Below are 19,762 nucleotides of genomic sequence, written 5' to 3'. Positions count from 1 at the left end.
TTTTTTTTTTGACTTTTAGAAAATTGAGCATGATTTACATAAAGTGTACAAATCTTAGAATATAGCTCCAATAATAAGCTCAATTAATAAGTTAGTTTTTACATATGTAGACTGTTGTGTAACTATTATTTACTATTATTGTAACTATAATCAAGATACAGAACATTTATAGCACCCAGAAAGTTTGCTTATGGTTTTTCGCAGTTGACCTCTCTTCCTTCCCCTCCCCCTCCCCCCCCCATTGGTAAGTCCTATTTTTCTATTATCGCAATAGATCACACTTGCCTCTTCTTGAACTTCTGATAAATGGAAGCATACAGTATGTCCTTTTTGTCTGGCTACTTTCACTCAAAATCATGGTTTTGAGATTCATCCATGTTGTATATCCATAGCTTGTTCTTTTTTATTGCAGAATATGCTATCATTTATTCATCTATTTTTCTTTTTTTTTTTAATTTTTTTAAACGTTTATTTATTTTTGAGACAGAGAGAGACAGAGCATGAACAGGGGAGGGTCAGAGAAAGAGGGAGACACAGAATCTGAAACAGGCTCCAGGCTTTGAGCTGTCAGCACAGAGCCCGACGCGGGGCTCGAACTCACGGACCGCGAGATCATGACCTGAGCCGAAGTCGGACGCTTAACCGACTGAGCCACCCAGGCGCCCCTATTCATCTATTTTTCAAGGACATTTGGATTGTTTCCTGTTTGGGCTCCCATATTAGTTTGTTAGAGTTGCCATAACAAAGCATCACAGACAGGATTGCTTAAACAACAGAAATTTGCATTCTCACAATTCTGGAGGCTAGAAGTCCAAGGTCAAGAAGCTGGGCTGACTTCTTTTTTTTGAGTGAGAGAAGAATATTTATTTATTTATTTATTTATTTATTTATTTATTTATTTAGAGTGTGAGTGAGGGAGAGAAGCAGAGGGAAAGGGAGAGAGAGAGAGAGAGAGAGAGAGAGAGAGAGAGAGAGAGAGAGAGAAAGAGAGAGAAAGAGAGACCTGTAAGCAGGTTCCATGCTCAGCCTGGAGCCTGATGCAGGGCTCAATCTCATGACCTGAGCCAAAATCAAGAATTGGATGCTCAATCGACTGACCCACCCAGGCACCCCCGTGTGTGTGTGTGTGTGTGTGTGTGTGTGTGTGTGTGTATCAGAAAGCTCTCTCTATATAATAGAGAGAGCAGGAGCAGGGTAGAGGGGCAGAGGGGAAGAGAGAGAGAATCCTAAGCAGGTTCCATGCTCAGTGTGGAGCCCAACGTGGGGCTCAGTCCCATGACCCTGGGATCATTACCTGTGCTGAAATCAAGACTCTGGACACTCAGCCAACTGAACCACCCAGGCACCCCTATTTATTTTTTTATTGAAGTATAGTTGACATACAATGTTATATTAGTTTCCAGTGATTCTATAATTCTAAACATGACACAATGCTCACCATGAGAAGTGTAATTACCATCTGTCACCATACAAAGTTATCACAATATTATTGACTATATTTCCTATGCTGTACTGTTCATCCTCATGTCTTATTTTATAGCTGGAAGTTTGTATATCTTAATCCCCTTCACCTATTTTGCCTGTATTTCCTATGACTTATCTGTTTTATAACTGGAAGTTTGTGCCTCTGAATCCCCTTCATCTATTTTACCTTCCCTTCCCTCTGGCAATCACCGGTTTGTTCTCTATATTTATGTTCTATGTATTTATGGTTTTGTTTGTTTTGTTTTTTAGGTTCCACATGTAAGTAAAATCACAGGGTATTTGTCTTTTTTTTTTTGTCTGACTTATTTCATTTAAGGTAATACTCTTTAGATCCATTCATGTTGCCACAAATGGCAAAATCTTATTCTTTTTTTATGGCTGAGTAATGTTCCATTGTATATTGTGTGTGTGTGTGTGTGTGTGTGTGTGTGTACATCTTCTTTATCCATTCATCTATCAATGGGCATTTAGCTTGCTTCCATACCTTGGCTATTGTTAAATAATTCTGCACTAAACATAGGGGCACATATATCTTCTCAAATTAGTGACTTCGTTTTCTTTGGGTAAATGCCCAGCAACAGAATTACTTGATTGTGTGGTAGTTCTATTTTTAATTTTTGAGGACCCTCCATACTGTTTTCCACAGTGGCTGCATCAATTTATATTCCCACCAACAGTGCACAAGGGTTCCTTTTTCTCCACAGGGTTGGTTTCTCCTGAGGATTTCTCTCCTTGGTTTGTAGATGGCTGTCTATCTCTGTCTTCACATAGTCTTCCCTTCTGCGTGTACGTCTTTTTTTTTTTTAATTTTTGAAGTTTATTTTATTTTTGAGAGAGAGAGAGAGAGAGACAGAGCACTAGCAGAGGAGGGGCAGGGAGAGAGAGGGAGACACAGAATCTGAAGCAGGCTCCAGGCTCTGAGCTGTCAGCACAGAGCCTGACGTGAGGTTTGAACTCATGAACTGTGAGATCATGGCCTGAGCTGAAGTTGGCGCTTAACCAACTGAGCCACCCAGGCGCCCCCTGTGTATGGGTCTTAATGTCCTTTTTTTATAAGGGTACCAGTCATATTGGATAAGGGTCCATCCAATGACCTCACTTAACCTTAGTTACTTCTTTAAAGGCCTTCTCCCCAAATAGTCATATTTAACATACTGGGGTTTAAGGCCTTCAGTATATGAACTTTGGGGGACACAATTTAGCTCCCAACAGGTGCCATGAAAACACTGTTATGGGGCGCCTGGGTGGCTCAATCAGTTAAGTGTCAGACTTTGGCTCAGGTCATGGTCTCGCAGTTTGTGGTTCAGCCCTGCGTTGGGCTCCGTGCTGACAGCTCAGAGCCTGGAGCCTGCTTTGGATTCTGGGCCTCCCTCTCTCTCTGCCCTTCCCCCGCTTTTGCTTTGTCTCTCTCTCTCTCTCAAAAATAAACATGAAATTTAAAAAAAATTATGAACACCTTTCTACATATTTTGTACATGTACTGTTGCCCAAAGTTGTTGAACCAGTGTTTACTCCCATTAGCAATGTATGAGAGAGTACTGTTGTTCTAACATACTTACCAGCTGCTTCATCTTACAGATGCGAACTAGAGACCCATGGAGCTGCGAGGCCCACTTTTCCACATACAGGTCACGAGCTTGACGTTGCAGAGCAAGCATGCAGAGGAAGCCCTGTCCCCCAGCCTGCTTCAGGAAAACTCCCCACCATATCACTTCATTTAATCATTCAGTCTTTCATCAAGAACAACTCCAAGAACCACCAGAGGCTCAGGTCCTGTGGTAGGTTTAAACTTAGCTGGCAAACAAGAGAGATGTGAAACTTACATCTCAGTTGTAGCAATAGACAAGGAACACACCAACTAGGTAAGTACTTGCAGACTGTGGTAAGCACCGAACAGCAAAGAACAAACAGAACCCGAGCTAGAGAATAAGGGGTTTGGGAGTGGAGAGGGTAAAATCTCCTGTAGATGGGGAGAGCCATGAAGGATTGGATGGAGCCAATCAGACAAAGGGCCGGGGTAAGTGTTGAGGCAGAGGGAATAGGAAGAGTACCGGCCCTGAAGTGGGAATAGCTGTTAAGGGTGGGAGAAGGAAAATGATGATCTGAGTAACTGGAGCCAAGTGGACAAGGCAGGAGATGAGGTCTAGAGGGCTGGGACCAGACCATGCCAGGTTTACACGTCCTGAGAAGGAGTCTGAATTTCATTCGAAGGGCAATGGGAAGCTACTGGAGGTTTTCAGGCAAGTGACAGGCAAGATCCAATGCATTATAGGGGGTATGCAGGAAAATGCATCCAGAGATTTTACCCCTGCTTAGGTGAGACATGTCAGTGACTTAGACTCAGGAGGTGGCAGAAGAGATGGATTGTGAAGGTAGAAATGACAGGACATGATGACAGGTTGGACGGTCCTCCAGACAGTGAGCAAAGATCTTTCACTTATAGCCTACCAAACCCAGTCTGTGCACTTCCTTGTACATCACGCTACTGTATATCTCGGGCCTCAGGATGTAGTAGGTGTTCAATAAACATTAAAACAAATTCTAAAGTTTATTTACATTTGAGAGAGAGAGACAGAGAGAGAGAGAGAGAGAGAGAGAGAGAGAGAGAACACAAGTGGGGGAGGGGCAGCGAGAGATGGAGACAGAATCCAAAGCAGGCTCCAGGCTCTGAGCTGTCAGTACAGAGCCCAAAGTCGGGCTCAAACTCATGAAGTGTGAGATCATGACCTGAGCTGAAGCTGGACCCAAATGACTGAGTCACCCAGACGCCCCTAAACATGTTTGAATGAATAACTACATGCAAGAATGTTTTAGCACATGGAATGAGTTCAGTAAAGGTTTCTTAAACATTTTTTATTGAGGTAAAATTCACATTACCATAAAAGCAACTATTTTAAAATGGACAATTCAATGGCATTTAGTATATTCACAATGTTGTGTAACCATTATCTCTTTCCAAAATATTTTCATCACCCCCAAAGGAGATCCTATACCCACTGAGCATTCATTCCACAAACCCTCCTGCCCACTAGTCCCAGACAACCACTAATCTGCTTTCTGTTCCTATGGATTTACCTATTTCTGGATATTCTATATAAATGTAATCATACAAAATGCAATCATTTGTGTCTGGCTTTTTTTTTGCACAATATTTCAATAGATAATATTTTCTAGGTTCATCCACATTATAGCATATATCAGTACTTCTTCCCTTTCTATGGCTGAATAATATTCAGATGTACTATATATATATACATATATATATATATGTACTATATATATGTATGTATATATATATTTAAATAATTTATTGTCAGCTTAGCTAACATACAGTATATACCGTGTAGTCTTGGCTTTGGGAGTAGGTTCACATGATTCATCACTTACATACAACACCCAGTGCTCATCCCAGCAAGTGCCCTCCTCAATGCCCATCTCCCATTTTCCCCATCCCCCCAACCCCCTATTCCCATCAACCCTCAGTTTGTTCTCTGTATTTAAGAGTCTCTTATGGTTTGCCTCCCTCTGTTTTTACTTATTTTTCCTTCCCTTCCCCTATGGTCTTCTGTTAAGTTTCTCAAATTCCACATATGAGTGAAAACATGTGATATCTGTCTTTTTCTGACTGACTTATTTCACTTCGCATAATACCCTCCAGTTCCATCTTGCAAATGGCAAAATTTAATTATTTTTAATTGCTGAGTAGTATTCCATTCTCTCTCTCTCTCTCTCTCTCTCTCTCTCTCTCTCTCTATATATATATATATATATATATATATAAAACATCTTTATCCATTTATCAGTTGATGGACATTTGGGCTCTTTCCATAATTTGGCTATTGTTGATAGTGCTGCTATAAACATTGAGGTACATGTGACCCTACGAATCAGCACTCCTGTATCCCCAGTAGTGCTATTACTGGGTCACAGGGTAATTCTATTTTTAATTTTTTGAGGAAACTCCACACTGTTTTCCAGAGTGGCTGCACCAGTTTGCATTCTTACCAACAATGCAAGAGGGTTCCTCTTTCTCTACATCCTTGCCCACATCTGTTGTTTCCTGAGTTGTTAATTTCAGCCACTCTGACCAGTGGGAGGTGGTATCTCAATGTAGTTTTGATTTGTATTTTCCTGATGACTAGTGATGTTGAGCATCTTTTCATTTATCTGTTAGCCATTTGGATGTCTTCTTTGGAAAAGTGTCTATTCGTGTCTTCTGCACATTTCTTCACTTGTGCCATATTTTGTTAACCATTAATCCCTCAGTGGACATTTGCATTGTTTCCAACTCTTGTGAATAAAAGTGCTAGGACCATTTGTATACAAACATGTTTCAGTACTTATTTTCAACTCTTTTAGGTATATGCTAGAAGTGGAATTGCTAGATTGTATGGTAATCCATGTTTAACTTTTTTTTTTTTTTAAGTTTATTTATTTTGGGAAAGAGAGAGAGTGCAGGAGGGGCAGAGAGAGAGGGAGACAGAGAATCCCAAGCAGGATCTATGCTGTCAGCATAGAGCCCAATGTGGGGCTCTATTCCACAAACCTTGAGATCATGACCTGAGCGGGAAACAAGAGTCAGTTGTAACTGTTTCCCATTAGCTAAATAAAGTTTTTCTGAATGAACAAAAGACAAGGTAAGTGGGAGCCTGGGAGGAAGGGAATGAGGGCTTTTCCTACCCTTCACAAACAGTGCTGGACTCTGCCTTTTGCAAACCGTGGTCTGGGTCAAATTACTTGAATTCTCTGGTTGCCTCTCCATCCTCAAAGTAGGGAAAAGAAAACTTATCTCTGTAAGCTGAATGAGATCTTGATCTGAAACTCCAGGCACAGAGTAAGCCCCGCAAATTAACTGCCTTCCCTTACTGGCTGACCTCGCCGTTTAGCACTCCACTCATGCGCCTCTGTGCCTCTGGGGCCAAGTCCACGCCGGGAGGCCCCCAGCCCAGCCTTGCCGCAAACTACGACTCCCAGCAAGCACCTCTTCCAGGCCGCCTCTTTCAGCCTCGTGCGCATGCTTTGGCAGACGTGGCACCGGGAACTCGGAGGCGGGGAGCGGCTGGGAAGTGGCCGTGGCTGTTGGACCCGGCGGAGCTGCGGGCGCGGGAGCCTGAGTGGAGAACGGAGCCAGCCGTAGGCAGCGCCGGCGGGGATGGCGCGGATCGGGCCGGCATGGCTGCTGCTGCTGCTGCTGGCAGTCTGGGTGAGGCTGTGGCGCTGGGGTCCGGGAGGGGGCGGCACGTGCGCCCCACGCTGGGGTCCGCGCTCCCTGCTCCCGGCCCTCGCGGGACGTGCGGGGAGCTGCCTCCAAACCCCGGGGTGGGGGCATGCGTGCCGGGCAGGCGTGGACCCGGTGGCCGCCGGGGAGGCAGTGGGGCAGTCCCCGTGCCCTCCCCGCGGAGCCCTCCCAAGGGCGCAGGGTCCGAGGGAGCCACGCAGTGGGCTTGCGCCGCGGGCACAACTTTGCGGGGGTGCAAGTCGGGGGGGCAGCCGGCGGCTAGGGCGGGACACAGGCGGGATGGAGGGTGCGCCGCGCCCATACTCTGGGCCCTGCACCTGTGTGAGTGCGGGGTGGGAAAAGGGTGTTTTATATCTGTACTGCTGGAAACCTTGCTTTAGGGCCACCTTGTTCTTGGTTTCCACCCTGAGCAGCAGAGAAAGTGCCAGTCTCCACCTGGTACCCTGCCTGCAGGCAGGGCTGGGTGGGGTCCGCGGAGGAGTTCTTGCTTTTACACCCAAGTGCCCTGGCCCGAACCTCAGCCACTTTCTAGTTTGTGACACTTGCGACTTAGTCTCCTCATCCATGAAGTGGGGACGGTAACCCCCCCCCCCCCTCCCAAAGCCGTAGGGTGGGGGTCGGATGGAGGAAGTTCTGTGAACTGCAAAATCATACAGGAGTGGAGTAGGGGTGAGCCAGCGTGCTGGGAGTGGTGGGCTCGCTGAGAGGAGTTTGCTACAATTGAAAGGGGCAGGGGCGGGCAGGGGTGGCTCCAGGAAATCCCTAGAAGAGGCCAAAATGTATGTATTTGTCCACAGTGCCCAGGGCTCTCCAGGTTTGGCTTTGGTGTTACTGTGGGTGTGTGATGGGATAATGTGGCCTCTTTCCACATCACTCCATAACTTCTGGTCGGTCTCCCTTCTTTTAGGACGATCTTGGCTCCTTTTTTCCCCATGAAGTTCCCAGAAACTTTCTGCTGTGGATACCCTCTCCAACCCAGATTTTTCGTTTTTTTTTTTCTTTTGGGTGTGACAAGAATGCTGGGCAACAGGAGGAGAAAAACTGGAGTGTGGATTTAGTTGCTTTAAACAATTTCATCTTTTGATATCCTGCCTTTGGGGCATCACCAAGGAGGAGTGGCCCTGTATTTTCTGGTTGTCTGGAAGTCGGTGGGAAAGGCTGCTTCCTGTTCCCTAGATCTGACCGTTCTCCCTCTGGGATAGAACTAGTCTGGAATGGGACAGTGTCCCTTTACCTGTGTCTACCTGTGGATGATCTGTTTGCATTCTGTTTTCTGGAGCCAGCTGGCTTGGGCAGGTCTCTGAGCCAGGAGATACCGCAGGACTGTGCAGAGGGGGCCAGCTCCAGCGGGAGCCCCTATCAGGTCTTTGCATTAGGGCTGTTTTAGGGAGTCCTGCTTTCCTCTATTCTTTTTTCGTCTCCCTTCTATAAAAATAGAGGGCTTGGGAATCTGACTGGAAACAAGTTTCTTTCGGCAGTCATTTATTTATCAACGATGTTGTTTGGCGCTGGATTGGATTTTGGATGGAGAGCAAAGCACAGATTATCCCTGACCTCTGGTGCCGCCCTGGCTTGGGCAACGGAGTCAGTCCTGTGAGCAAATAAAGACAGGGCAGTGAGCACTAATACCCGAGGTGCTGGCAGCCTCCTCATTAATTTGGTGGGAAGGTCAGAGGTCAGCCGTGGCTTTCCTGAGGCAGTGGGTTGTGCAGTCTGGAGGAATTGGGGATGGGGGGAATCAGTGAGGCAGTTAAGGTCTGCTGGTGCTCTCCACCTCCAGGTGTGGAAGGATGGGTAGGTTTGCTGAGAGCACTAGAACCTGGGAGTCTGCAGCATGAAATTGACCTTCTCCTTTCCCCATGCCCTAGCTTGATTCAGCAGGTGTCAATGGTGCAGGGCCAGTGCTGAGTGGCTGGTGGACACCAGGGTGGGCCTCTGTAAATTTAAACTCTATGTATGTCCAATACGGGCTCCCAAGGTCCTAGGAGTGTATTGGGTTTCCTCGTTTGCTCAATATTTACTGAGAGCTGATATGTGCAGAGCACTGGACTGTGACCCAAGGGACATGAAGCAGTATAAAGGGATCTATAGAGATTCATGGACAGGGATATATACCTACCACATTTTTTACAATAGTAAAAATATAGAAATGGCTTAAATGCTCAACAATAACAGCATAGTTAAATGATTTTGGGTCCTGTCCATGCCATAGAAAGTGATGTTTATAAAGAATATTTATATTTACTAGAATGCCACGTTGACTATCAAAATATTTTATATGCTTATGAAGAATATCTAGGGACATGGAAAAGTGCTTCATAATTAGGGGTAAAGCAAGGTACAGAACGAATCCCAGGGTGGCTGAAGATAGCTTCATATGTGATTGAAGAATTAGCAGTGCATCAGAATGTTAACAGCGATTGTTCTAGAAGGCACAGCTCTGGGTGACTTTTGTTTATTTCTTTGTTTATGCTTTTTTCTATTTCCCCTATATGGGATGTGTATTTGTTTTTTGATCAGAAAAGTTAATTAAGGAAAAAGGCTCCTTTGGGGCCTCTCAGCCTTCCAGAAGAATACTGGGATGAAGAGTCACAGTCAGCACTTGGGACAGGTTGGTTCTAGCCCTTCCCTCCTGGCTAGGTATCTCTGCTCTCGGTCTGGGGAGGCTGTGCTGTCCTGGCCCCACCCCTGCAGCTGACTGCCCCTTCCTGCTGTCCTTCTCAGCTCCTCCCTGCGGTGGCCCCTTCCCCAGGCCATCCATGCTGATTGTGGTGTAGTCGACATCCAGTCCTCAGAATGGAGACATGTCGGAGCTGGAGGGGACGTGAAGTCATCCGGCTCAAGTGGTTCCAGCATCAGGCCAAGGATTGGAACTGGGCTGTGACAATTTTCACTGGTCCATAGACACACTGGAAAAGTAATAATGGTGAATGGTTTTTCCACGAATCCAGATACTTTCAGTTTAAAAACTTGTCCATTTTTCTGACATGATGTCCATATTGGAGGGAAGGGGCTGTATTTGTATCACTACAAATTAAGTAGTGATAGTATATTGATTTTTTTTAGAAAGTCTTTTCTAGATAAAATTTATTTTTAAATGTATAATATACATTATATATTTTAAACATGTTATATATTTTTAAATGTTTTAAAAATATATAAAATACATTTTGAAAAATATATTTTGCCAATCCCTGAGATTCAGAGGTCTGAGAACTCCTGATATAACTCAGCTCTTTGATTTTAGAGAAGTGGGGCTTTGAGAGGGAAGGGTCTCAAGGCTGCTGAGTTTGTAAAGACAGAGCTGGGATTGGTGCCAGTCTCCTGAATTATAGATCAGATTTCTTCCTGCTCCATCTCTGCCATCCCAGCCCCCCATCTTCCACCTGCTTCCTAGGGCCTCCGCCCTTGACGGTGGCTTGATGCTGGCTTGATGCTCAGAACCTGGTGGGACAGTGGGCGGAGGTGCAGGAAGCAGGAGATGTTTGTCCCTGGTCTCTCCTGCAGAGCTTTTAATGTATACATATTTAGGTTCTACACCATTATATATTTAATAGGCTTTTGTGGGCTGGCCTGGGGATCTAATTGCCATTTATAATGCTGTTTGGAACCTGGAGTGCACTTTTCCCACAGAAACAAACACATTATAGAGGAAATTTTAAAACAGAACTGGCACATCAATGGGAGGAATAGCCGAGCTCCGTGTGGGTGGCAAATGCTGAGTGCTGTGCGTTTGGGCAAGGGTCAGGCCGAGGGCCCCCAGTCACTAGAGAAGGGTCCTAGCTCACGCCTCACGAGGGCCGACTCCAGGCTCTGTGACGATGGGGATCTTCCCTGTTCTGCCTGTTGTGTTCCCAGCACCTAGCCCAGAACCTAGCATGCAGTCCTCCCCAGTCCATGGTTGGCCGGAGGAACTAGTTTTGCAGGCAAAGAAAGGAAACCATCTGGGGTAGAAGTACAGACAATGAGGAGTTATGGGCCGGTCTGGATGGAAGGAGAGATTTGAGTCTCGGGAGGGGGAAATCACATTGGAAAAGTGGATTGTGATGAATGTTAAATGCCTGACAAAGCTTTTGGGACTTGGTTCTGTAGGTGATGGAGAGACGTGATGAGAGCTGCCCTTTTAATAATAATATCAGTCAGTCCACACTGTGGGGTTGGAATGGAAGAGACTGGATTAATTTTCCCAAAACAACACTTTCTTCCTCTCTCTTCTCTTGTATCTATAAGATAAAGTCAAAGTGTGATGTAATGGGTAGAACATGGGTTTTTAGCCAGCTGGGCACTGAAGAGCTGTGTGACCTTGGGCCCTGCCTCAGTTTTCTTGTTTGTCAGTGGTGGTAATAATATCCATTTGCAGAGTTGAGCTTTCAACTCTGTATGTATCAGAAATAATACAGGAAGCACCCAGCACAGTGCTTGGCATATGGGGGCGGGGAGGGGGCACAATAAATAGGAGCCAGGGCAGTTATCTCAAGTTGGGAAGGAGAGGTGCTGGGGAAGCCGGTTAGGAGGCCAGAGAGGGTGTGAGCAGAGACTGCAGGCTGTGAGTTGGGGGGCTGTGCTGCTGGGATTCTCCCCATCACAGTTCCTCTGAGCTGGGCTCTTGACTTGCTCTTTGCCACTCCCCAGTGGGCCCTTGCAGAGCCTCTGAGGAAGTAGAGGGGGCTGCAGAGGGTCTAAAGATTTATGTTTCTCTCTCCTTTCTTCTGAAAGTGGATACTCTTTTGAGAATGATGATACCAACCACACCGCCTCCCTGATGGGTTTGCTTCAGCTTTGCGGTTTTGCTCAGTGGGGCTCTTGTGTCTCAACTGGTGGTGGTGGCTAAGTGACAGTGAGTCAGAGAGTGATGCATGGGGTGTAAGGAACCTAAGTGCTCATGTTACCAAGACTTCCACGGTTTCTTTGGCCCCACACTCCCATTCCTCCTTCCTTTTTTTTAACATCTAGCATCTTAGATCCCAGTGGGAGAGGGGAGGAGCAGGGATGCCCACCCATTGCTAGGCTGCCTGGCCCATCCTGCAGTACTGGCTGGAGCCTCTGGCTACCCAGGTGATCTGTCGATGAGAATTATAAAACACTTGGCATATCTATAGAGGGCTTTGGAGTTTGCAAAGCATTCCCACATATTTCATTTTGGTGAAACCACTTCTAAATAATTAGCTTTGCAATCATGCGGTGGGGGGTTAAATACTCAGATGGAGTGTGGGGCTAGAATAGCCTTTGGTGTCTTTTTATTCTCCAAGGGCATCCTGAGCTCCCAGTTTGATGTGTACTCTGTTCCCAGATGGCCTGATGGTGAGGCTGTGCCTGGCTTTATTGCAGCTGGCTGGGATTGGAGTAGAATGTCCATCTTCTGACCCCCCAGAGAATCCTACTATTCCCCCAACCCTTTGGCATGAGCAGATGTCATTAACTCATGAGCAGATGCTTTAATCCTTGCTTTGGAAGGTATTAACGGAGATCTAGGTTGAGAGCCCTAGGCTGGGGCTGAAACACAGAGGTGGTCTAGTATCTGAGCTGAGAAGTGGGGTTGGCTGGAAAGTTCTGTTGTTGGGCCAAGTAGGGCAGGCTTGTGAAGAATAAGTGGGTTTACTTTTGTCAAAGGGTCTGACTTTGCTAGGTCCTGGGCAGAGTATGGTACCTGCTCCTTATTTCCAAGGAATGTAGACCAGCATCTGCATGCTACCCATGTCCCAGATGTTCATTCATCCCATAGGTCTTTTTTATGTATTTAGTTTTAATTTTAATTGTTTTACTTTAGAGAGAGAGTACGAGTGGGGGAGAGGGGTAGAGGGAGAGAGAGGGAGAATCTTAAGCAGGCTCCATACTCAGCATGGAGCCCGATGCAGGGCTCAATCCCATGGCTCTGGGATCATGACCTGAGCCAAAATCAAGAGTCAGATGCTCAACCAACTGAGCCATCCAGGTGCCCTATTTTTTCTTTTTTCTTTAAACAGATACTTCTTGACAGTCTTTTATGAGTCAGACATACCATGATAAGGCATTAGGGACATAATGATAAATAAGATGGCCACCATCCCTTCCTCCTGTTGCTTAGTGGGAGAGCCACTAACTTATTACTTAATTCAGGTGGTAAAGTGCCGGAAAGAGGAAATACAAGGTGATAAGAGAATGTGTAACATGGGTCCCTAACCTAATGCAGCAAGTCAGGAAAGGCTTTTCAGAGGACTTTCTTAGAATCATGTTTTTAAGTGTATAAAACAGTGCATAGTACAACAAAGGAAACCAATGATACTGAAATATAGTTCCCAAATTCTATAACAAATATGTGATAAAATATTTGTATTTATTAATGTTTCATTTAGGAAGATCTAATGGCAGGTTTGATATTTTTGGTAATATTTAGTGACGAGCATCAACAGTGTTTCAGGATATCTATGCCTATTGTAATATGAAAAGTGTGGTTTCTGGGGGTAAGGGCTAAAAAATATATGATTTCTGTTGGTGGCAAAGTCACAGACACTGCTAGTGCTACTATAATTTGTTGCCTACACTCATGATAAAAGTAAGGCTAAATTTCAGTTAGAGGTTAGTGAAAATAAAGATACTATTTTTCCTCACTCAAGTTCATAGGCCCCAGTGTAAAGAAGAATTATCCAGGGGCGCCGGGGTGGCTCAGTCGATTAAGTGTCTGACTTTTGATTTCGGTTCAGGTCATGATCTTGCAGTTCATGAGGTGGAGCCCTATGCCAGGCTCCTCTGTGCTGACAGCCTGGAGCCTGCTTGGGATTCTCTCCCAATCTCCCCTCCCCCTCACCCCCAACGTGTGCTCTTTCTCACTCTCTCTCAAAATAAATAAGTAAATATTTAAAAAAGAGTTATCCAAAACCATGGAAATAAAAGATGATTTAGTGTCTCTTTAATGTCATATTAGAGCATTGTCTAAGAGGGACACCTAAGGGCCATCCAGTACTCTAGGGAATATAACTGTATTATTCTTTAGGACCCATATTTTATTTATTTATTTATTTATTTATTTATTTATTTATTTAACATTTATTTATTTTTGAGACAGAGAGAGACAGAGCATGAACGGGGGAGGGGCAGAGAGAGAGAGGGAGACACAGAATCGGAAGCAGGCTCCAGCTCAGAGCCCGACGCGGAGCTCGAACTCACGGACCTCGAGATCGTGACCTGGGCTGAAGTCGGACGCTTAACCGACTGAGCCACCCAGACGCCTCTAGGACCCATATTTTAAAGGTAGATAAGATGCAAATGATTTCTGTTTAGTAGAGAAGAGAGACCCAGAGGTGATTGCCTTGCAGGACTTTAACCAGTTTGATACCTAATTTAGCAGTCTTACAACAGGATTCTTTTTTTTTTTTTTTTGTGAACCATATGCATATTAGTTTCTTATAACTTTTTTTTTTTTGAGATCTTCTTTAAACCTTTTTTCCCTTATATCCTTTTTTGATGTGACTATTTTTAGTGGGTCACTTATTAAGAGGTCAGTAACCCTGGGGCATCTGAGTGGCTCAGTCGGTTGAGTGTCATGATCTCATGGTTCATGAGTTTAAGTCCTGTATAAAGCTCTGTGCTGACAGCATACAGCCTGCTTGGGATTCTGTCTCTCTTCCTCTGTCTCTGTCCCTCTCCTGCTCTCTCTTTCTCTCTCTCAAAATAAACTTAAAACCGAGTTCAGTAACCCTTCGAAATATGCTATTTGTATGAGATTTAGGTTCTTAACATTTGAGAATTCTTTGTGACCCCAGTTTAGGAACCAGAGTGAGCAGGATGTGAGGATGTGGCTCTGAAGAGAGAGATCTGGGCTGGACATGTTAATTTAGGGGTGCTGCTCAGGAGGTGGGTGAGATCCCCATGGAGAATGGAGAGAAGGAAGAGAAGGTAGAACAAGTGAGCCCTGAGGAACTTCAGCGTTTGGAGGTTAGGGGACGAGGGATTACAAAGAAGATAGAGTTCAAGAGGTTGAGGCAAAGGAGAACTGGAGGTATCTGTAACGTTATCCATGTTGGAGTCGTTGCGAGTCCTCAGAGAGCCTCTCTGAGAGGGGAGTGATGTGGGGTCCAAAGATGGGTCAGTGATAGAGGTTTTTCCTACCAGGCTGTGGATCCAAATCACCTTAAGGGTCTATGTATACAGTTGGATTCCTGGCCTCCCCAGATCTGTGAGATGCTATTCTTTAAGGATAAGGCCCAGGAATCTATTTCTAAAAAGCCTAGACTTAGAGCTGGTGTGCATGCAAACCAGGCAGATTTACAAGTAAACAACATGAATTTTGTGTGGTGGATAGTATTTTGCCAGCCAGGGCTGCTGCTCTGGGCTGGGTGGTGTGGCCCAGGTTCTGCCCAGGTCATGATCCATGTACACTGGGCACAGTGTGAGGTGGCACTTGGCTTGAACACACACTGCTTTGCTTTTCCTTGAAGGCGTGTGGAGAACTGCAGGCAAGCAGGGAGCAGGGGAAAGATGGGTCAGGCTGTCACTGTGGCTTTTTCCAGTTGGTTGTGCTTAATGGCTGCGTTGGAAGGGGAGGCAGATTTGCCGGCCTCTCTGGTCTTGTATTGGGTGGAGCTCTAGTGAGTGGAGAGGGCTTGAGGGGCACCAGTGGGGAGCGTTCACCTTGACTCACTGTGCTCAGAAGGTCTGGGCTGAGTCCTGGGCTTCACCTGAGGGACGTTTGTTCACTTCTGTGAGCCTCAGCGGTCATATCTCTAAAGTGGGGATAGCACCACCTCCCACACAGATTGTGACATTTTTTCAGATATTTTTGCTGCAACTCCTGCAAGGACAACTGTACGTTTTACATTATAGCCAAGTATATGTAACAGATATAAATGTTTTGCTGAATACTTAGTCTTGTTATTTATGATACATACTGATGTTTTCTATTTGATGTCACTTAAAAAATGCTGGTGGTAATCCACTGAATTGATTTGTGACTCAGCTCTTGGATTGAGTCCTGAAGGGTGGAAAACACTGGTTTAAACCCTCAGCTTTAGAGGATTGAGCGAGATAATGTGTGTAAAAGCACGGATGTACACCATGGGTCATGAGCACTTGAATTGTTATTTTCTTATCAATTAACTGAGCTTTGAGCCAGAGTTCGATTTCTGGAGTGGGAATTTACCTGCTCTTCCCCCTTCTCTGCTGCCTAATTCACTATTCCCTCTACCAGCTCTTGTTAGCAGGCCTGGCACACCAGGCTGGCAGTGACCCAAAGCCCTCTTGGCGTTAGGAGAGGTTTTTCAAAACATTAAAAGCTTTAGGGACTTAAGTCCTGGTTAAATGCACTGCAGTTGCAATTTCAGGATAAGAAAACCTGTTTTTATAAGCTCTCGCATCAGTTGTCCTGCCCCTGAATTGTCCCTTGTTGACAGCCACATGTTGCGGGGGAAGAGAGGGGAGGAAAACTGTACTGTGTAGACCACATGTAAGGTATGGTTTTTAAAGGAAGCAACATATAAGAAATGCAGCTAGCTTTGTATTTGGAAGAACAAACAATGAGATGTGGGTGGCTCCAGGAATCTGTGGTCTTTGTGCTCCAACTGGGGCACCAGCGATGGGGGTCTGAGTCACAGCTCTCTCACCTTCTTGCTGTGTGATGTTGAGCAGGTTTCTTGGCTCTCCTTAGTTTCAGTTTCCTCACCTATAAAATAGATGTACTGCAAGTACCTACTGAAGTCTCTTGCCAAGATAATTAAATTAGATAGGCATGTGAGCTGCTCAGCTGCTCCTGATCACACAGTAAGCACTCTGTACATGGAGCTATTATCATTATTATGGGCTAATCCCTAGGCCTTGAATTTTGGAATTCTCTCTTGGGTTCTATTCCTTGCCAAGTGCTTTCCCATCTCTCTCTCTTAAAAAGCACATTTAGCTCCTCGCTGCAGCTACTCAGGGGTCCATATCTCAGCCAGGCCCTGTCTGTCTGTCTTACACCCACATACCCACACACCCCATTCAGGGACTCATGGTGCTTGCCTTTATTTCGGAGGCTGTAGGGTAGACATTTGCATGTTGGGAAGTACCAGTGGTGAAATTCCCAAACTTGGTTTGAGGTTAGGTCTTCATTCCTGGTGAAGAGTGCTATTTAGCCATGGTGGTTGGTGACAGATGCTTAAAATTCGCCTTTATTAAGGGATGTAAATTACCCATATTTAAAAATTAATGTTCTTTTGTATTTCTCTTTCTCTGTCTCTCATCAAAGACATTCTGGGTATGTGTTGCATGCACAGTGCTTTGCAGATTTCGTATAATAGTTCCTATAAAAAACTACGCGGTGCCAGGTGAGCAGAGGAGCAGACAGGTAGCTGGAAGTGAAGAATGGCAGATGAGCTCTCCTCTTACACGGGAAAGTACCAGTGAGCCCGGGCCGGCCAGCCGGCCGGCGGAGGGTTTCAGGCCTGTGAAAGAGGTGGGGGCAGTATTTGGTTGTTTTCTGGGCATCTTTTTTTTTTCCCCCTGTCTTTTTTTAGGTAAAAAAAAAAATTTTTTTTCTAACTAATTTCAGACTTACAGAGGAGTTGCAAGAAGAATACAAAGGATTCCCATCTGCTCTTTACCCAGATTCCACACATATTAACATTTTATCACATTTGTTTTATCACATTCTCCCTCACCGTTTATAAAGTTCACAGACGTGATGCACCTTTGCCCCCTAAATATTTCCTAAAAGGCAAGGATATTCCCTTACATAACCACAGGACAGTGATCAAAATCAGAAATGTAGCATTTGGCTCAGAACCTAGTTCAGAATGGCACGCTGAATTATCATCATCTCTTTAGTCTCCTTTAATCCGGACCGGTTTCCCAGGCTTTGTCTTTTGTGACCTTGATAATTTTGAAGAATGTCCTTCAACTGGGTTTTTGATGATGTTTCTGTTCAGTGCGTTATATCCAGAGGCATATGGTGCTAATTTTACCCATTATTGGTGGTGCTAATGCTGGCCCCTTAGTTAAGGAGGTCTCTGCCAGGCTTCTCTGCTGTGAAGTTATATTTGCTTGTGGGGTGATACTTAGAGATTGTTAATTATTTCCTTGATGGTGGCCAAGTGGTGATAATTTTTTTTTTCTTTAAAGATTTAAATTGAACATGCCTATTATGGTGACTGAGAAAAACAAAGGGGAAGAATGAAATCTATCTAAGGATGAAGTTTTACTTTGGTGCACTTTTTTCTTCCAGTCTTTTTCTGAGCAAAATTTTGTGTGTAGTTATAATCATGCCATGTACATTTGAACTCCATTTTTTGAAACTTAACACTAAAGCAAATATTTCTTCATTGCACAGTCTTCGTAAACATCATCTAAATGGCTGTATTATTCTGTTGAATGGTTTCCTCTAAATGACCATTCCTCTGCTCTTGAATATTTAGGTTGTTTACAATTTTTGACTCTTACGAGTAGGACCGTGTGAGTCATCTGTCAGAACCCCTGCTAATTTCCTCAGGACAGATTCCCAAAAGTGGAATTACCAAGTCAAGAAGCATAAATACTTTTTTTGAGATACTTGGTGAATTGTGCCAAATAACTTTGAAACGAATTGTACTTTTGCCAGCACTTTGTGACATTTGGGCACCATATTTTAAGAGATTCGTTAATGATGTTTCTCAATTTATTTTTTTTTTTTCCAACGTTTTTTTTTTTTTTTATTTATTTTTGGGACAGAGAGAGACAGAGCATGAACGGGGGAGGGGCAGAGAGAGAGGGAGACACAGAATCGGAAGCAGGCTCCAGGCTCTGAGCCATCAGCCCAGAGCCTGATGCGGGGCTCGAACTCACGGACCGCGAGATCGTGACCTGGCTGAAGTCGGACGCTTAACCGACTGCGCCACCCAGGCGCCCCTCTCAATTTATTTTTAACTGTGACCCACCAGTCAAGATTTGTGTTGAGACTAATTTCCTCTATTTTGAATTTTGAAAGCATCGATATTTATTTCCCCAAATAAATTCTAGTAATATAGCACATTATTCTTTTTAAGCTCTAACACTCTGCTGCCAGCTATTGGGATAGCTCTGAGAATCATGAACATGTCTATGTCTAAGGTAGATCATTCAGGATGGTGAGGGATTTGAGGGCACATGTGAGGAGCTAGGGTATTTCACCTCTAGGATCCGAAGAAGGAATGTGTTTGCTCTTTTCAGATGCAATAGGCTGATAGGCATGGGAGAGGGAGGAATTTGAGCTTTCTGATGATAAGCTATCTAAGATGAAATGGTAGGGTGGAGGACATGGACTTGTAAATATTTCGTTCTCTCAGCCCTGTGGGCCCACTGTGTGGCGCAGCCTCAGGAATTTTGAGTCCTTGGCTCTGGAGGGCTACCTGGAGGCCTGAGATGGTATGTGAGGAATGCTGTGTTGGGGAAACCAGCCAGCCCAGCTCAAGCCTGTGAACTGCAAGGCCTTCTGGTCTCCTGCAGTGGTCCTCTTAGTCATAAAGGGCCGAGGTTGCAGGGAAACTGGAGAGCTACTAGCTGACTTTCCTTTCATTTGTGGGTAGTTGTCACCATGTGACCAAGACACCTGACGGGAACAGGCATGGTGAAACTTGGGTAATTTAGGAGGAACACAGTGAACCAAATCTTTGATAGTCCCTCTGTCTCCTTCCTTACAACAATTTATCTGAAGTATAATACGTGATTTAGTGCCTTAGACTCTTTGAAATATCCCAACTGGAGCAAATGTTAATATTTCTTTCCAATTTAGGCTTTTGTTCCAGTAGGGACTCAATATCCATTTGTATGCCTGCCAGAAAACTCAGAATGAGTACCTTACAGAGGTCATGTAATTCACTCATGTTGAAGCCTAGGAAGGCGTGTTCTAGGGCCAGTACATACTCCTGTGGGTCAGGGACCCACGTACCTTTTATCTTACTACTACACCTCTGTAACAAGTCCTTTCTCCTCATTGTCTCAAGGTGGCTGCTTGAGTTCTAGCCATCTTGTCTAAATTCCATCTGGCAGGAGGAGGAGGAGACTAAGAAGACCCAAATGTCTCTTAGGAACAGTTCCAAACACTTCTGCTTATATTTGAGGGGCCAGAGTTTAGTTGCA

The 19,762-nt window shown here is 44.8% G+C and overlaps 1 protein-coding gene across 1 annotated transcript in view; it reads left to right on the top strand.

Annotated features, from left to right (window-relative positions):
- Positions 1-6,513: 6,513 nt before the first annotated feature.
- The window catches only part of PDIA5 (protein disulfide isomerase family A member 5), a 93,408-nt gene continuing 80,159 nt past the window's right edge, over positions 6,514-19,762 (top strand). Inside the window, exon 1 of the mRNA XM_058731167.1 lies at positions 6,514-6,688. Coding sequence (XP_058587150.1) covers positions 6,638-6,688 — 51 coding nt within the window. The 5' untranslated portion in view covers positions 6,514-6,637. The remainder of the gene's footprint in view (positions 6,689-19,762) is intronic.

Source organism: Neofelis nebulosa, chromosome 5 (assembly GCF_028018385.1).
Source record: "Neofelis nebulosa isolate mNeoNeb1 chromosome 5, mNeoNeb1.pri, whole genome shotgun sequence".
NCBI classification, from domain to species: domain Eukaryota; kingdom Metazoa; phylum Chordata; class Mammalia; order Carnivora; family Felidae; genus Neofelis; species Neofelis nebulosa.
This window is presented reverse-complemented; position numbering and strand designations above follow the sequence as displayed.